This window comes from Sinocyclocheilus grahami, unplaced genomic scaffold, assembly GCF_001515645.1.
Source record: "Sinocyclocheilus grahami isolate Dianchi unplaced genomic scaffold, SAMN03320097.WGS_v1.1 scaffold523.1, whole genome shotgun sequence".
Lineage (NCBI taxonomy): Eukaryota > Metazoa > Chordata > Actinopteri > Cypriniformes > Cyprinidae > Sinocyclocheilus > Sinocyclocheilus grahami.
Window position 1 is genome coordinate 1093731 of NW_015505702.1, and position 15178 is coordinate 1108908.

Genomic DNA, 15178 nt, shown 5'->3' on the forward strand with positions numbered 1-15178 from the left:
ATGCAACATCCCTTTCTCCACCAGAGGGACCTGGTTTTTCAGTCATTGTGAAAGATTTTTAAAAAAGAGAGAATGTGAATTAAATACCAAAAAATGCTTAAATATCTGCAACATAAGTGTTAGATTGTATATTTCTGAATAGAAAAGCAATGTAAGTGATAAAAAAAATAAAGTGGTGCAAAAAAATTATGTTGACTAACATGATGTATTCTTGAACTTTATACTGATACTCATCACCTCAATTAATTAATTAATGTATATATTTATTTTCATGAAAAGGTGCTTCAGCTCACCTACTGGAGTATTAGTCTCCCCAACAACAGTGACCAGTGGTGTCATAATTTCATCAACAACACTTGACAAGTCAGCAAAAGTTCTTCTGTAGTATGCCAAATTTTCAACAAAAGCAACAGTTTTCAAGAAACGATCTTCCACTTGGCCAACTCCAACAGCAAAAGTCAAAACACCCTCTAAAGCTACACGGTCTGCAATCATCTTGACCTCATCTTGAGATGGTCCTCCTGTTATTAAAACCAGGACCTGCTGGATCCCCTCTCTCCCACGAGACCCAGCTGTGGGCTGGAAGTGGTTGGTTAGGGCATATTGTAGGGCTGCACCAGTGTTCACTATTTGCTTGAGCTCAGTTTCATCGGCAGCCCTGGAGCCTGCAGCCAAAGTCAGAACACCCATTTGAAGAAGGGCATCAGCCGGTTGTTGGACACTGTCTTTGGATTTTTTACTGGTTAGGAGCAACACAAGCTGTGGCACTTGATCTTGAATGCGGCTCCCACTCTCAGCTGTGAGCATGTTGGTCCTCACAAAATCCAAGGCAGCACCAATGTTGACTTCAACTGAAGGTTTGGGTTTTATTTTTGCGAGGGCAGAGCTTAGTGATTCTTTTGAACTGAATGAGTTGAGGTTGATCTCCATCCTTGGGGTGGTGGAAAACACGGCCACTCCGACCTGCACCTGATCAGGACCAATTGGCATGGTGTCAATAAACCTTTTGATGAATTCTCGCACTGCATTGATTACGATGGTACCCATGCTACTGTCAATGAGGAAAATTATATCTCTCTTCCCAACAGCCAAAGCTAAAAGGGGGGGAGAAAGAAGAATTCTGCTTAGTCCTTCTGCAAATTCTAACCAAAATCAGGCAACCTATGAAACAGTTAGCTCTCATCATTTATCTAAAATGAATAATTAAGGTTTAGCTTGAAGGTTTTTACAAATACAATGTATTAACTATCACCATTCTTTTGCTTGACAAAAAGCTGGTATAGATTAATCATATATGTAGTAAAACAATGGAAATTAATCAGCATTAAGTGATAATTCATTTCAAAGCATGGACATTTGCTATGACCAAAATTGTATACAATCCTGAATATAAACATACAAAAATGATTAACAAGAGTTAACTCTCTCCACTTGAAAGCTGTGCTACACTTTTGATTTAGTGTAAATATTGTATTTTAGAGAGAACACAATCCATGACGAGAACAGTGAACCACAAAACTTGTTTTTTATGGTTCATTGGCAAACAGCATATGTTGTTTACAGCATTGGTTTTTAATCCTGGTCCTGGGGACCCACCACTGCACATTTTGTATGTCTCATCTGACACACTCAGTTCATGGAGCTTTAACCTGATGGGCTGATGAACTGAATCAGGTGTTTTAAATAAGGGAGACACACAAAATGTGCAGAGTGGTGGTCCACATCCGAGTTGAGTACATTTATTATTTCCCGCGCTTCAGTTTCGCTATGGAATCCCCCATATACGGTAATTACATACCTTCTGTGAAATCTGTTTGAATTACAATGGTGCGCTGGGCGACCCCATTAATCTATGGCAGTATCTGGTCACCCATGCTTGCCACTGTTCTAACATCAGGAGCAGACAGAACAAAGCTTTTGTCTGTAGCAATAGCTTCCAGTTGGGCAGTAGCAGAAACACCCACAGCAATGCCAAAGGTGTACACACTGGCCTGCTTTAGGGCCCTCTCGCCTTGACTGACATCATCGGTGGACTCCCCAGCACTGATCACCACCAGCACCTGGGGCACCCCTTCCTCTGCCCTGCTTCCTGCATCTTGGCCCAATAGACTGTCTGCCACCTCCTCCAAAGCGGCCCCCAGATTTGCTTCATAATCACCAGGGTACTTAAGCCCCCGGATAGCACTGAGGATACTCTCTTTGTTGTCAAAGGTATTGAGATAGAACTGAATCTCAGGGGTGGCACCATAAATCATGAGGGCTAAACGGATTGCATCCCTGCCAATGGCAAGTCCCTCAATCACTTGGACCACCAAATCACTGACGAGGGGGAAGTTGGCAGCTCCAACGCTCTCTGATCCGTCAATTAAGAGTACAAGGTCGGCTGTCGCAGAGGCTTTGAAAGAGAAGTGGAGAGAGGACAGAGAGACAAACAAAATATAATGCAAAATGTGTGGGTTAAAAAAAAGGAAAGAGGGATGGTGAAAGGGGAGGGGTCCAAACATAAAACATAATCATGGATAATTACAATCCATCATAAAAACACAACACAAACACATTATACTGCATGTCTGCTGAAACAAGAAAGATGCCCTGCAACTTTCTCATTTTCATACTCTAAATAGCCTAGAATTATGTTGTGGGGTTTTATTTTACAGTGTATTTAACTGTAATGTGTGAGTAATTGTGTGTACATTATGAAGTTTCTGAACTGTATATGTGTTTAGGCACCTCTAGATGCTGCCTGGGCAATTGAATCTTTCATCTTCTTGTGTTCAGTCAGACCATGCAGACTCATGTTACAGTATTCAGTGATAACAGCACCAGTCATGACCCTTCTGTCTCATCTTTGGACCTTCATAAATATTTTTACTGTCACTTCTTTACTGGCATTTTTCACATATTTGATTGTTGATTGAAATCACTCAACAATCACGGTTTTATTTCTTGTGATAACAGTATCTACTAAAACAAATTGTTTAGCCGGGATATATTGAAAGGTTTGTCCAATTTTTAAATAGCCAATAAGCTTTATGTCACAAACACGAGCCATGATTTACTCCTTGATAATCGACTGCAGGTGATATTAGGGGAGGGACATTCATGTTCTAGACAGCATCTGATGCAAACATGTCTGTAGTATAGAATGAGTCATCAATACTTTTAGCTTTATTTTCTAGAAGAGAGAGGCTGTACATTTAAAATGCATACAGTGATCTGCTAAAAGTGATCATAATTTAGGAGCACACTACAAAATACCATTGATGGCTAAAGAAAAAAACACATAGACACAAAGGCACAAAACTTATCTTCAATTTATGGGGTCTTTAATATTTAAATTCAGTGAAATATGCCCTTTGTTTAGTAAACAATTCAAAGATGAGAACATATGGATTCATCACTGTATCAATTGTGGAGGAACACTTTTTTTTACTTAAATGGTTACACAGTGAAGACAGTCAGCACACAAACACAAAAGAATCAGACATTAAGCTCTCAAGACATAAGCTGTGCTGGACAGTTAGCCATCATCAGCTGCTGATGATCTCTAAAGTCTCAAAGACATAAATTAGTGATACCTTGTCATCTAAAGAATTTAGGCATCAATTTCTGAAGTGAATCTACTTTTTTCCAAGAATTTAGTACAGGAATGGATGGATAAATAAGTGAATGGATAATGGATAATGGCAGAGAGACAGAAATACAGTTGGATGGATGTTGATAGTTTTGCAATTCTGTTACATCTAAAATCCATTATCTCATGTCTATTTGTTGAAAATGCACTAAAACCAGCACAAGAGGAGTCACAGCATGCAGAAAATGTGACTGTGACAAAACTTGTCATGTTAACAGTGGGGGAATTGTTAATTGGGTTATTTCTAGTTGAATTTTTCATGAATTACCCATAGTCAATATTAACTGGCTGTGGCCATTCCCGACGCTGACAGTAGCTCTTGAGACCCTTCAGGATTGGTGGTGTAAGCTTAAAATTTTGTTATCTGTTGAGTTGTTTTTGTTCATTAGGGGTTCTGAACAAACTACATCATACTGCTCTGAATGGTTTCAAAGTATTTAAATCAGTAAACTGTAGCTGTTTCTCTTCACTCTCTTGAATATGAAATTTCACATGAACTTGAAAACACATGAAATTGTTTTAACACAAGTCTAAAATCACCCTGTAATGCTCCTATTTTTACTTACTGTTGTACAAGTATATGTAATTAAACTTAATATTTAACAATAGAGCTTTTCAAAGAACAAGATACCTCATTTTAAATTCTCTTCCCAGTCAAGGGAACGTAGCACAGTAAAATGAACATGTTTTTACCCATAGCGTGATGTTTACATCTCAAAGAAGGCTGGAGAGGCAAAAATAAATAAATAAATAAAAATAACGAACTAAACTTAATTCTCTTCCCAGTCAAGGGAGCGTAGCACAGTAAAATGAACATGTTTTTACCCATAGCGTGATGTTTACATCTCAAAGAGGGCTGGAGAGGTAAAAATACATAAATAAATAAAAATAATGGACTAAACTTACCATCCTGAGCTTCAAGATTTGGGAATAGGCCAAAAACCATTACACCCCAGAGGGCAAACAGTAATAACCGGCTCTTCCCCATTGTCCACAAGAGCAACGGAATAGACAGCTGGGAAAAAAGACAACAAAACTGCTTTTTAGTTTTTGGGAAAATGTACAGCATACTATATACAGTATATATCTGGAAATTCTCACAGTACATCCCTTTATTTCAGTTAAACTTACTTGTAATGGCACAAACACATATGACTGCTGTTCATCCACAGTTCTGACATAACTGCACAGTTTGATAAAGTTTTGCCATCAAATTATAGGTATCAAATGATCAATATTCTAAATATAGTCCTTTATTGGGTTGTTTGCGTTCTCATCTTATCTCATAAAATATAACATAAACATTCTCTGAAATACCTCTGGACAGTTTATGCTTATTTCTAGGAGGAGAGGAAAAGTTTTGGTGGCACATTGAGATTTATGTGACCTGTTTCCACCCTGTGAGCCAAATCCACACAACTGTCAGATTTCAGGATTTTAAAAGGTTTTCTTCCCTCATCAATGTTCCTCACTTGCCAGTAAAAACCACTAAGCACTACGCAGTCCACACTCAGAAAAAAAAAAAAAAAAACAATTACTGGACACAAACAAAAATTCCATAACATGTAGACAGACATATGCCACAACACAGAATGTCCCCTCCCTGTTGAACTCAGAATCACACTGAAAGATTCTACTGTAAAAACGTTTAGAGACACATTTTGCACTATAAAATAACATTTTTCCATCACATCAGTCTCAGAGATGCTGGACGCATTGAGTCACGGTATAGTTTTGGTTGCCATGTTACCATATACGCAAATATGATAAAAACACAACTAGGAAATATTTGTTTAGAGGCTTTTTTATGTTAACAGGCTCTTACAGTCATAACAACTGAAACACTGTATTTTTATGATTCATTTATTTTAAAAATGTTAAATGTAAAATGAAGTAAAGTGAACAAAGCCATGTTGTCACTGATGAACAGCCTAATTTTTCCCGAGGAAAAATCATGTCTTGGTCCAAGTCATATATTCCAGACATATTTCATTCATTATTCAAATAAATATGCCTTTAAATATTGTTTTAAAACCATTATTTCTTTCCCTTCTGAGAACTGTTCTGGATGGGTTAGGCAGAGATGAGACTGATAAGCTCATGTACCGGAGCTCTACTGTGAGACTCTCGTCCGTTGAGCTGACTGTGTGCTCTCCAGAGGAGCAGTGCCACTCACTCCAGCCTGGGACAGAACACACAACTCAGAGAATCCTGGAGAAAAGCCACCCAATTTTTCCACACCTCCTACTTTCCTCTGCATAGAGAAGGAAAAAGCACAAAGAGGGGAAAAAAGGGTGAGAGAGTCATAATTGAGAAACAGACCCAAGGCTGTATTTGCTATGGCTGTTCCTTATTGGGAAGGTGATGTAACAAAGCAAGATTTTTTTTTCTCCTTATACTCAAATTGTATCCTTGGCTACCCACTGAAGGAATAATCACAAACACAATATATGAACATTCTGTACGAACCATTTGTAATGGTTTCGCTTTATTAGTACACAGTAACTCATAAGTAATAAAATGAAAGTAACAGCGAGTAAGTTTTCACCATCGGAGTGCGGCCTTGTCTGAAGTTCTCCTTGACATTTTATAGGCTTGCACCTAATTTGCATTAACATCATCAAAGCCATCCCTGCATTCTTTACTTATTTGGCCATTTCTTTGCATACATACACAGACAGGATACATAACCTTTATCACACTTAGCACAGAGTATCAAAAGTTCAAATGGAAGAATTGCAGGGATTCTAAGTATATCATAAAGATATTCATCTCTATTTAAGCCCACAAAATATATATCACACATCTAAAAGCATGGTCCAAGTACATTGTCTCAACCACACAATTCACACTCATATACCAATATAATAAAGTTAGTACTGTTAGTTAGAGATTCCATCTCACAATTCTATTGTAAGATGCAGTCCCTTTCTTTTCATCATTTCAGAAAACAAAACATATAGCAACCTAAACCACCAGCCTTCAACATTTATAAATTTGGGGAACAAAATGTGTGATCAAACATACATCTGAAACCTCTATAATTTTAGAGCTGGTGCTTTAAGTTTCAATATTTCTAAATCACTGGTTAATGCTTGCAACTCAATATTAAACTTATTATATTCAACCATTTCTCTTAACAGTCTCATTATTTTCTTATTCAAAGTTTCCTGTTTTCTCATCAACTTTATTATAGTTCTCATCTTAAAATCCATATTCTGTTGATATTCCAGGTCTCTTCTTTGTCCGGCGGCGGTAGAGTATAAATGTATAAAAATTTGAAAAAGTAATGTTAAGATTACTGTGGCAAACAGGGTTCTGGATGGGGACATTTGTTTCTAATTCTGAAGAGATGAATCAAGCACAATAAAGATCCATATTTTTCAAGTTTTTCAACTATTCAAGTTTAAATGTTACATGATACATGTGACATGTGAAAACTATAAAACAAGTTCTCTGGCATTACACACAATGAGAACGAGCTGACCTAAGATGGGTGGATCAAAGTGAGGTGTCAATCCTGAGAGATCAGATGTTTACTGTTGTGTTTAATCTGAAAAGTAATATTATAATACGCATTTAATTCAGCCCAGAAAACACCTGTTTTTGTTGCTGTATCTCAGTGTTGAATTAACTAGCCTCACTGTGCGCTGAATTATGTCAGAATCCTAGAGAATAAACAACTGATGCCCATGATTCAATGCAGCGATTACCCAACAAGTAAGAGACGTGTTGACAAATTCTGCTCCACTGTGTGCAATTATAATAGATCAATGTCGAATTAAAAAAAAATTAAACATGTAAATTATGGAGAAGTGATGTAGTCTATTGATTTTGAGAAGAACAAGAGTTTCCCCATCTGTATCAACTTGCTACACAAAGACAAATGCAAATCACAGGAATAGTATTTAAAAGAGTAGTCCATCTTTAAAAAAACACAGCCTGTTGCCTTATAGGGCCTTTTAATGCTTTCCTTTTCCCCCTGTTCACCAGGGTCAACTGTTGTACTGAACTATTAATGCTTGAAGAAACAGACAAAAATCCTGTTTACTGGATATTCTTTTAGCCAGAACACTTCTACCCATGGGCGTTTATAGACGAAACTAGATGAGTGATGTATGGTGTTATTTTTTGGGCCTTTTCTCCATTCTTATTTAAAAAGATACAGCAGAGGGAAGACAGAAGAAGAAATTATGTGAGCCAGAACCAAAATCATTCTTTGAGTTTGAATCAGAACGTCTGTGCACATACTTTTGGTAAAGTTTTTGCCACAACAAATGCCAACAAATGTGCACTCTGCTTTTTGAGGAAGTAATAAAGATACATGCACAATTGCAATAACAATGTACATTTATTTTTATAGTTAAATGCTATAATAATAATATTATTATAAAGATATATTTAATCTATTGTGAAAATCAAGAACTATTAATGGTAGCAGTTGTTTGACCATTCTGCTGCTACACTGACAAGGAGCCAGGTGGAATTAAATTTTTGGTTCTGAATTATTATGGTCGGCAAGATCCAGTGAAAATAAAAAGTAAATGGGTACGATCATTGCCAAACATTTGCAAACACCTAGCTTGTTTACCAAGCAGTGTTGGTTTGCACCATTAAATTTACCAGTGTTCTTACAGCTAAGAACTACTTTCAGTGTACTCTGAAATCCACTAACTCTTTTCTGTTAAAACATCAAAAACATCAAAAATATGAAGCTACACGTTCAGCAAGTTTCACTAACTATACTCTGAGTCTAAATCTCTTTTTCTTTAAAATGAGCTGCAGTTTTCTATCGTTTTACACAAGGCCACGTGGGCACAGACCGTTAATAAAGATGATTCACAGATGGCAGATTAGTTCCAGCTGGACACAGGCTGAGCCTGAGCAACACAAATTACAAACTCAGTAAGGAAGTTTATTCTTAAAGGAACTGCTAGACTCTAATGCAACTAAAATTAATTCAAAATCATTATAAATAACATACACATTCACATATTATTTATCCAACCATTCATTTATATTATGTTTTACTGTATATAGCAGCACTTTTGCTGAACCAAAACATCTAAATGACTGAGGCAGAGGTTCAAAAATTCACCAGCTGTCCTAATAGGGTGACCCTATAGGATTGTAAGCAAAGTGTCTGCAAGACAGAATGTTCACGTAGATCGCAGCTGATCATCTGATTGTGCTGGTTTCCAAAGTCTCTATCTCTTTAATTTCTGTGAGAAGACTCTAAATCAAATGAAATGGATTTTCAGAGATGGTTGGCAGCTGTGCACAGCATGTGGAAAACACCTGGCAAGACCATAATCTTTTCCCTTTTCTCTCTCTGGACAGTTTTTGTGTTTTGAATTTGACTTCAGAATTTTAAGATTCTTCCTGTGGTGTTGCAGCCTAAAGACATAAAACCTGGCACCAAACAAATCTGCACATCCAAATCTTTAGGGCAGTGATCCTCAAATCTGGCTCGCGAGAGCTACTTTCCTGCAGAGTTTAGCTCTAACCCTAATCAAACACACCTGAGTTTGCTTATCAATGTCTTCAGGATCATTAGAAAATCACAGCTAGGTTTGTTTGATTAGGGTTGGAGCTAAACTCTGCAGGAAAGTGGATCTCGCGAGCCAGATTTGAGGATCACTGCTTTAGGGGATAAAAAAATACAAATACTGAGTCAGGATTACACGTTAGTGATGAGAGGAAAAGCTGCGGTCACATATTGTGTCCAGATTTGCTCTGGCTAGCTTAAGTCGTGACCATTGGTACGCTGGCAAATCTATTACAAATACAGGAAAGTGGATCTCGCGAGCCAGATTTGAGGATCACTGCTTTAGGGGATAAAAAAATACAAATACTGAGTCAGGATTACACGTTAGTGATGAGAGGAAAAGCTGCGGTCACATATTGTGTCCAGATTTGCTCTGGCTAGCTTAAGTCGTGACCATTGGTACGCTGGCAAATCTATTACAAATACAATAATTAATTAATATCACTAGTACTATGAAAATAAAATAAAGTGACATGTGGCCAAGTATGGTGACCCATACTCAGAATTAGTGTTCTGCATTTATCCCATCCAATGTGCACACACACCATGAACACACACCCAGAGCAGTGAGCAGCCATTTTTTTGCTGCGGCACCCGGGGAGCAGTTGGGCGTTTGGTGCCATGCTCAAGGGCATCTCAGTCGTGGTATTGAAGGTGGAAAACAGCGCTGTACATTCACTTCCCCCACCTACAATTCCTGCCAGACCTGAGACTCGAACTCGCAGCCTTTGGGTTATGAGTCCAACTCTCTAACCATTAGGCCACAACTTCCTGAGACTTGAACTCGCAACCTTTGGGTTACGAGTCCGACTCTCTAACCATTAGGCCACGACTTCCCCCCTCATAACACCAAATAGGTGTTATGATCACAAGTTCTATTGTACCATTAAATTTTCTTTAAATATAATAATAATCTACAATCAGACCATCATTTCTGATTGTAGATTATTTATTATATAATTATATAGCTTGCACACTATATTGCCAAATGTATTGGGACCCCCCCCCCCCCCCTCCCGCACAGGTTTTAATCCTTTTTTTATTTTCCATCGAAAAGGACCCTTTTCTATTTTAACACGACAATGCCTCTGTGTATAAGGCAAGGTTAAAAAAAAAGACTGATTCAGTCAGTGACGAAGAACTTCACTGGTCTGCATAAAGCCAAGTCCTAATCCCAGCTGAACAGCTCTGGTGTGACTTTAAATGCAGACCTTGAGCCAAAAACTCATCACCAAACACCTGTGACTTGTACATACATAGGGCAAATGCACTGGGACACCTCCTTCTTTAGAACAGAAAAAGGCACATCCAAAACTGTGGCATCAAAGATAGAAACATAATTCATGTATTTAAAAATTGCATTTCCATCTTTTTTGCCACAGTTTTGGAAGTGTCTAAAATGATTGTATGCATATGTACAAGTCATTGGTGTTTGGCGATGAGTTTTTTTTTTGTTTTAGTGTGGTTGGGGGCCCAACCTCATATTCTTTCATAGGGCCCAAAATTGCTAGTGGTGCCCCTGCGTACACGGGCCATTTTCCTGGTCTTTATCCGTTCGGTCAGATTTTGTGAACATCCATGACAGCTGTTGTCCATGCTTGCAAATAATCATGTCCACTTGACGTGATTTAAATTATTTTAATAGCACGGCCATTCAAAACCTGAGGGCCTACTACCGTGTGCATAGTAAAGCGATCACTGACGGGTGGTGAATGTTGGCGGGCCAAAAAAATCGGATATGGTCAAAAAATCTAATCTGTGCAGTGTTTTTATACAATCTATGGTTTAGACGTGTCCAACAAATTCTGATCTGTGTCAGAAGTGAGCAAAAATCAGATTTGAAAATAAAGATGAAAAGGAAAACAGCATTTAAACCTTTGTAAAGACAGTCCCTCTCAGAGATACATTCATATAAACCCACAATTCTTTTCTTCCAATATTCATCACGAACAGAGCTGTTCTGCCCTTATGGTTCTGCCGGCCACAGGTTTTTTTTTCTGCTGGTGTGTCTGTGCTCCGTTCACAGCATCTCTCTGTTAACGTCCCATTTACAGACTTCATAATATTTCACAATTTGGAAAATTATTACAATGCAGTTTGTGCACAAGTCTTGAAAAGAAATTGGCTGAAATTAAATAAAATTAAATAAAAAAACGCCCGATTGCCAATTTATATGAATTAATATAGATTTTGAATTGTAAAAAAAAGATTTTGAAATTGTAAAAAAAAAAAAAAAAAATGCGATTAGGTAAACCCCCCCCCAGTCCGACTTAGGTTCAAATAGAAAAAAATCTAAAATTTTTTTTTTTACTTAACTGACTAACAATCAGTTAGTAAAGACCCAGTGTTAAAGTCCTTGGCCTTTGCTCACCATGTATCAAATCCTCCGTTCCAGCTGCCAGCAGCAGCCGCAGCTTAACCCTCCCTTGTTGCTTCATTGACTCTCCAATCTATCTGAACAATGAACTCGATTGAAATCTCACTGGGTGTCCCTTAACCGTAACCATGACTACAACACCGCAATGACTAATGCCTCATAATGCATACAGTATTTATGGTTGGAAATGTAGTGAAACTGGGTGTGATGGAACTTTTAGAATATACTGTTTAACATGAGTACTGAACAAGACTGCTTGAAAATCATACACATTTTTTCCATGATGTTCATATGCACTGAGGCTGGAAATGAGAATTTCCATGATTAAAATGAATCATGCCTAATGTTTGTTTGGGAAGCATCACATTCGTTAGGCTTAACATTTCCCCTCAACTCACGTCCAGCACAAACGGAAAGGTTTTTGTGTAAACTGAGAGAGTAAAGAGAAAAGAGAGGAGTAGTACAGTAAAGAAACTACACTGGAGGAGTAGTGTGCTCCTAATGGTTAATCATCTGGGTGTCTTAAAAAAAATTGCAAGCACAGTGAGGCTGTAGAAAATGGAGCACAGTAGAGATCATAATTCTCTTTTACTCTGTGCTATTGAAAATGAGCAAGCTAGAATTTATAAAAACATTACTGTGATAGGAACACCAAGAATATAGCTACATACATATACACTGCCTTTCCAAAAACGATGCACAATCCAATATTTCATTGGACTGCCTTAAGCTTTGATTGAATTGCACATTAATTGGGGCATTTTTTAGACAACGTCATGCAACATCACAGCATTTATTTCCATCAAGAGTTGCATACATTTTTGGCTGTGATCTTGTGTTGACAGTGGGGGAGTCAAACTACTGTGTAAAGTTTTCTGCAGCATATCCTAAAGACTTATAAGGCAATAGAGATAAGCTCAGGAATCTGTGGTGGCTAATTCATACAAGAAAATTATTCCTTGTGCTCACTGATCCACTATTTCACAAATTAAGCCTGGTGAATCTTGGCATTGTCATCCTGGAATATGGGTACATGGGTACACTCTTCCAACATGGTTGCTTGAGAAGTAAAAAGCTTTGTTGCAAAACATATAACATGCCAGAAACTTGTTAATCACTACAATAATGATTCAATCCTAAACTCTGTAGTATTTGCTTATTTAAATCCAAATTGTGACTTTTTTTGGCCAGGCAGTGTATATACTGTATATATGTATGTTACACAGTAGTACTTTTTGGTATTCGTCATAATTTGAACAAGATGCATTTTGAAGACAAAGTGAAGTATTATTGTATGATGACATTGCATTTCATATTCTAATCCACAAAACCCATCAGCAAAAATGCTCTCAAAGTTACATGAGCTCATATGAGTCAGTAAGGAATGTTGCCATTTCCTTGTGTTTTGTCTAAAACCAATAGGCGTCCTTTTCTTGTCTGTGCCAAGTAAACCAAAAACATACAATTTTCTGCTTGAACATCCCAGAGCACAATTAAATTCATATGATGCAAGACGATTTCTTTTAGACAGTAAGGAGAAAGCTACCAATGATGTGATGCAGTGTTAATTGACAGGCATTTTTAATTTAGTCTTAGTTTTTATCTTGAGACGAAAATGCTTAATGGTCTTAGTCACATTTTAGTCATTTGAGTTTTTCATAGTTTTAGTTGACGAAAGTCATTGCATTTTTGTCAACTTTTAGTCACACTGCAGTTACCAACATTTATTTTATATGTAGTCTTCAAACAAAAATAGTCATTAATTCTTCTCTCTTTAGACCAAATCAATTAAGCTTATGAGAAATTTGAATCAAGGATTGAATTTAGAAAAACTTGAAAAAATGACAATTTTCATTTTTGGGTGAACTATCCCTTTAACGGTAGTGAAAAGGGAGCAACTTATAAAAATTATAGTTTTTCATATATAATATATAATGTTTGAAAAAGCAGCAGAAGACAATAAGACAAATTGAAAGAGATACAAATTAAACTCATTTTTCAGATAAAGTAGGTTTACTTAACATATTTATCATCTTTAGTTGGTTAACATTAATGACACGGATAGGTACTTAATTGGGAATGTTGTCCCTTTAAGGAGGAAGGCATGCATGTAATACTGACACACGTTCACTTAATCCATACCCGACTGCATTTATGTGAGGTACTCTACACGATAGACATTTGGACTGCTGTGTGTGTATTTGAAGGTTAACGTTAAAGGTGACATAATCACAAAAATCTGACTTTTCTAGGTTTTAACTGCTATAATCAGGTCCCCGGGAAACGTGAAAAAGATTTACCCAGTGTCATGAGTCGGGCTAGAAATCCAGTCTCTTGTGTGGTGGTTGAGAAATCTACTACTGAGCCACGGGAATGGTAATGTTGGACCCAAACAAAACACTTAAGGCAGTATCCCAGGAAATGTAGATGTAGACATTCTTAATCTTTGTCTGTTGCTCTGTTGTCAGTGTTTCTTTGTCTGAATATGGCACTTAACACATGTGTGGTATCGGTGTTTGGTATCGGGGCATTTTAACAAGTACAGGAGCTCAGTATCGGGCTCGATAACGATACCAGTACCGGTATCGGTGCATTCCTAAAGTTAATCGACAACGAATTGTGACTCCCGGGAAAAACCGTGACATCTGGTCACCTTATCCCTACTCCCTTGTTTCAGATCGCTAGTTCGCATTTTGGTAGCCTATCCATCCACAGCGGCTGCCATACTGAGACTAGATATGCAAACGCCCCTTATCCGATTGCAATCCAATGACAGGGACGCTCATTTTGAAGGACAAGACAAGTAGCTTATAGGATGTATTTTGAATGTCCGGTAGTCCTCAAATAACATTATAGTCCCGTCTCGTCTTGTTAGCGAAGACGCAGCATACATTTTGTCATAGTTTTTATCATCAGCTATTAGTTTTAACTCGTCAACGTCTTGTCTTAGTCACAGAAAAATTTTTCGTTAATGAATATATTTTTCGTCTGACGAAATTAACACTGATGTGATGTAATGTCGATTTAAAAAAAAAAGTAGGATAGAGGCCTTAGAACTTAGAGTAGATAGTTGAATGGATAGAATAGATTGATAGTAGAATGCCATATTTAATTAAAATATTTAATATAACACAAACAACGCTGTGAGGGATAGACAAACATTGGCTTCAATGGGTCACACATCTTCAAAAAAATTTCAGAGGGCACACAACTTCGGAAATTATGGGCTGTGAAAATTAGATGCAGCCTTAGGACCTTATAAGACAATACAACCCATTGAACAGACTATAATTTTACCCCTCAAAACCTCATTGTACTTCGTATAAAAAATGAAAAAATGCCATCCACCCTGAATAGTGAGCATGATTTGACCAAGTACAACATGTTCCTGGATCAAGATCCTCATTGATCCAGGAACATCATTCCAATCAACCAATCAAAACTGAGAGATAACTTTTCAGGAAATCAACTATAATTTCCCTCTGATTTTAGGAATAAATTATGGGTAAGGTTAGGTTTAGGGGTAGAGATTGGGTTAAGTCTGTATTTTTGGACAGTAATGTTGATCCAGGATCAAAAAAAGATGTTGATCCAGGAACATGTCTTACCTGGCAAAATC

The 15178-nt window shown here is 37.4% G+C and overlaps 1 protein-coding gene across 1 annotated transcript in view; it reads right to left on the reverse strand.

The window, feature by feature from the left end:
- The window catches only part of LOC107555028 (collagen alpha-3(VI) chain-like), a 4828-nt gene extending 206 nt beyond the window's left edge, over positions 1 to 4622 (reverse strand). The window contains exons 1-2 of the mRNA XM_016237712.1: positions 4541 to 4622; positions 298 to 1094 (exon numbers count right to left, since the gene is read on the reverse strand). Of these exons, the coding sequence (XP_016093198.1) occupies positions 298 to 1094; positions 4541 to 4622 (879 nt within the window). The remainder of the gene's footprint in view (positions 1 to 297; positions 1095 to 4540) is intronic.
- Between the last annotated feature and the right edge of the window lie 10556 nt (positions 4623 to 15178).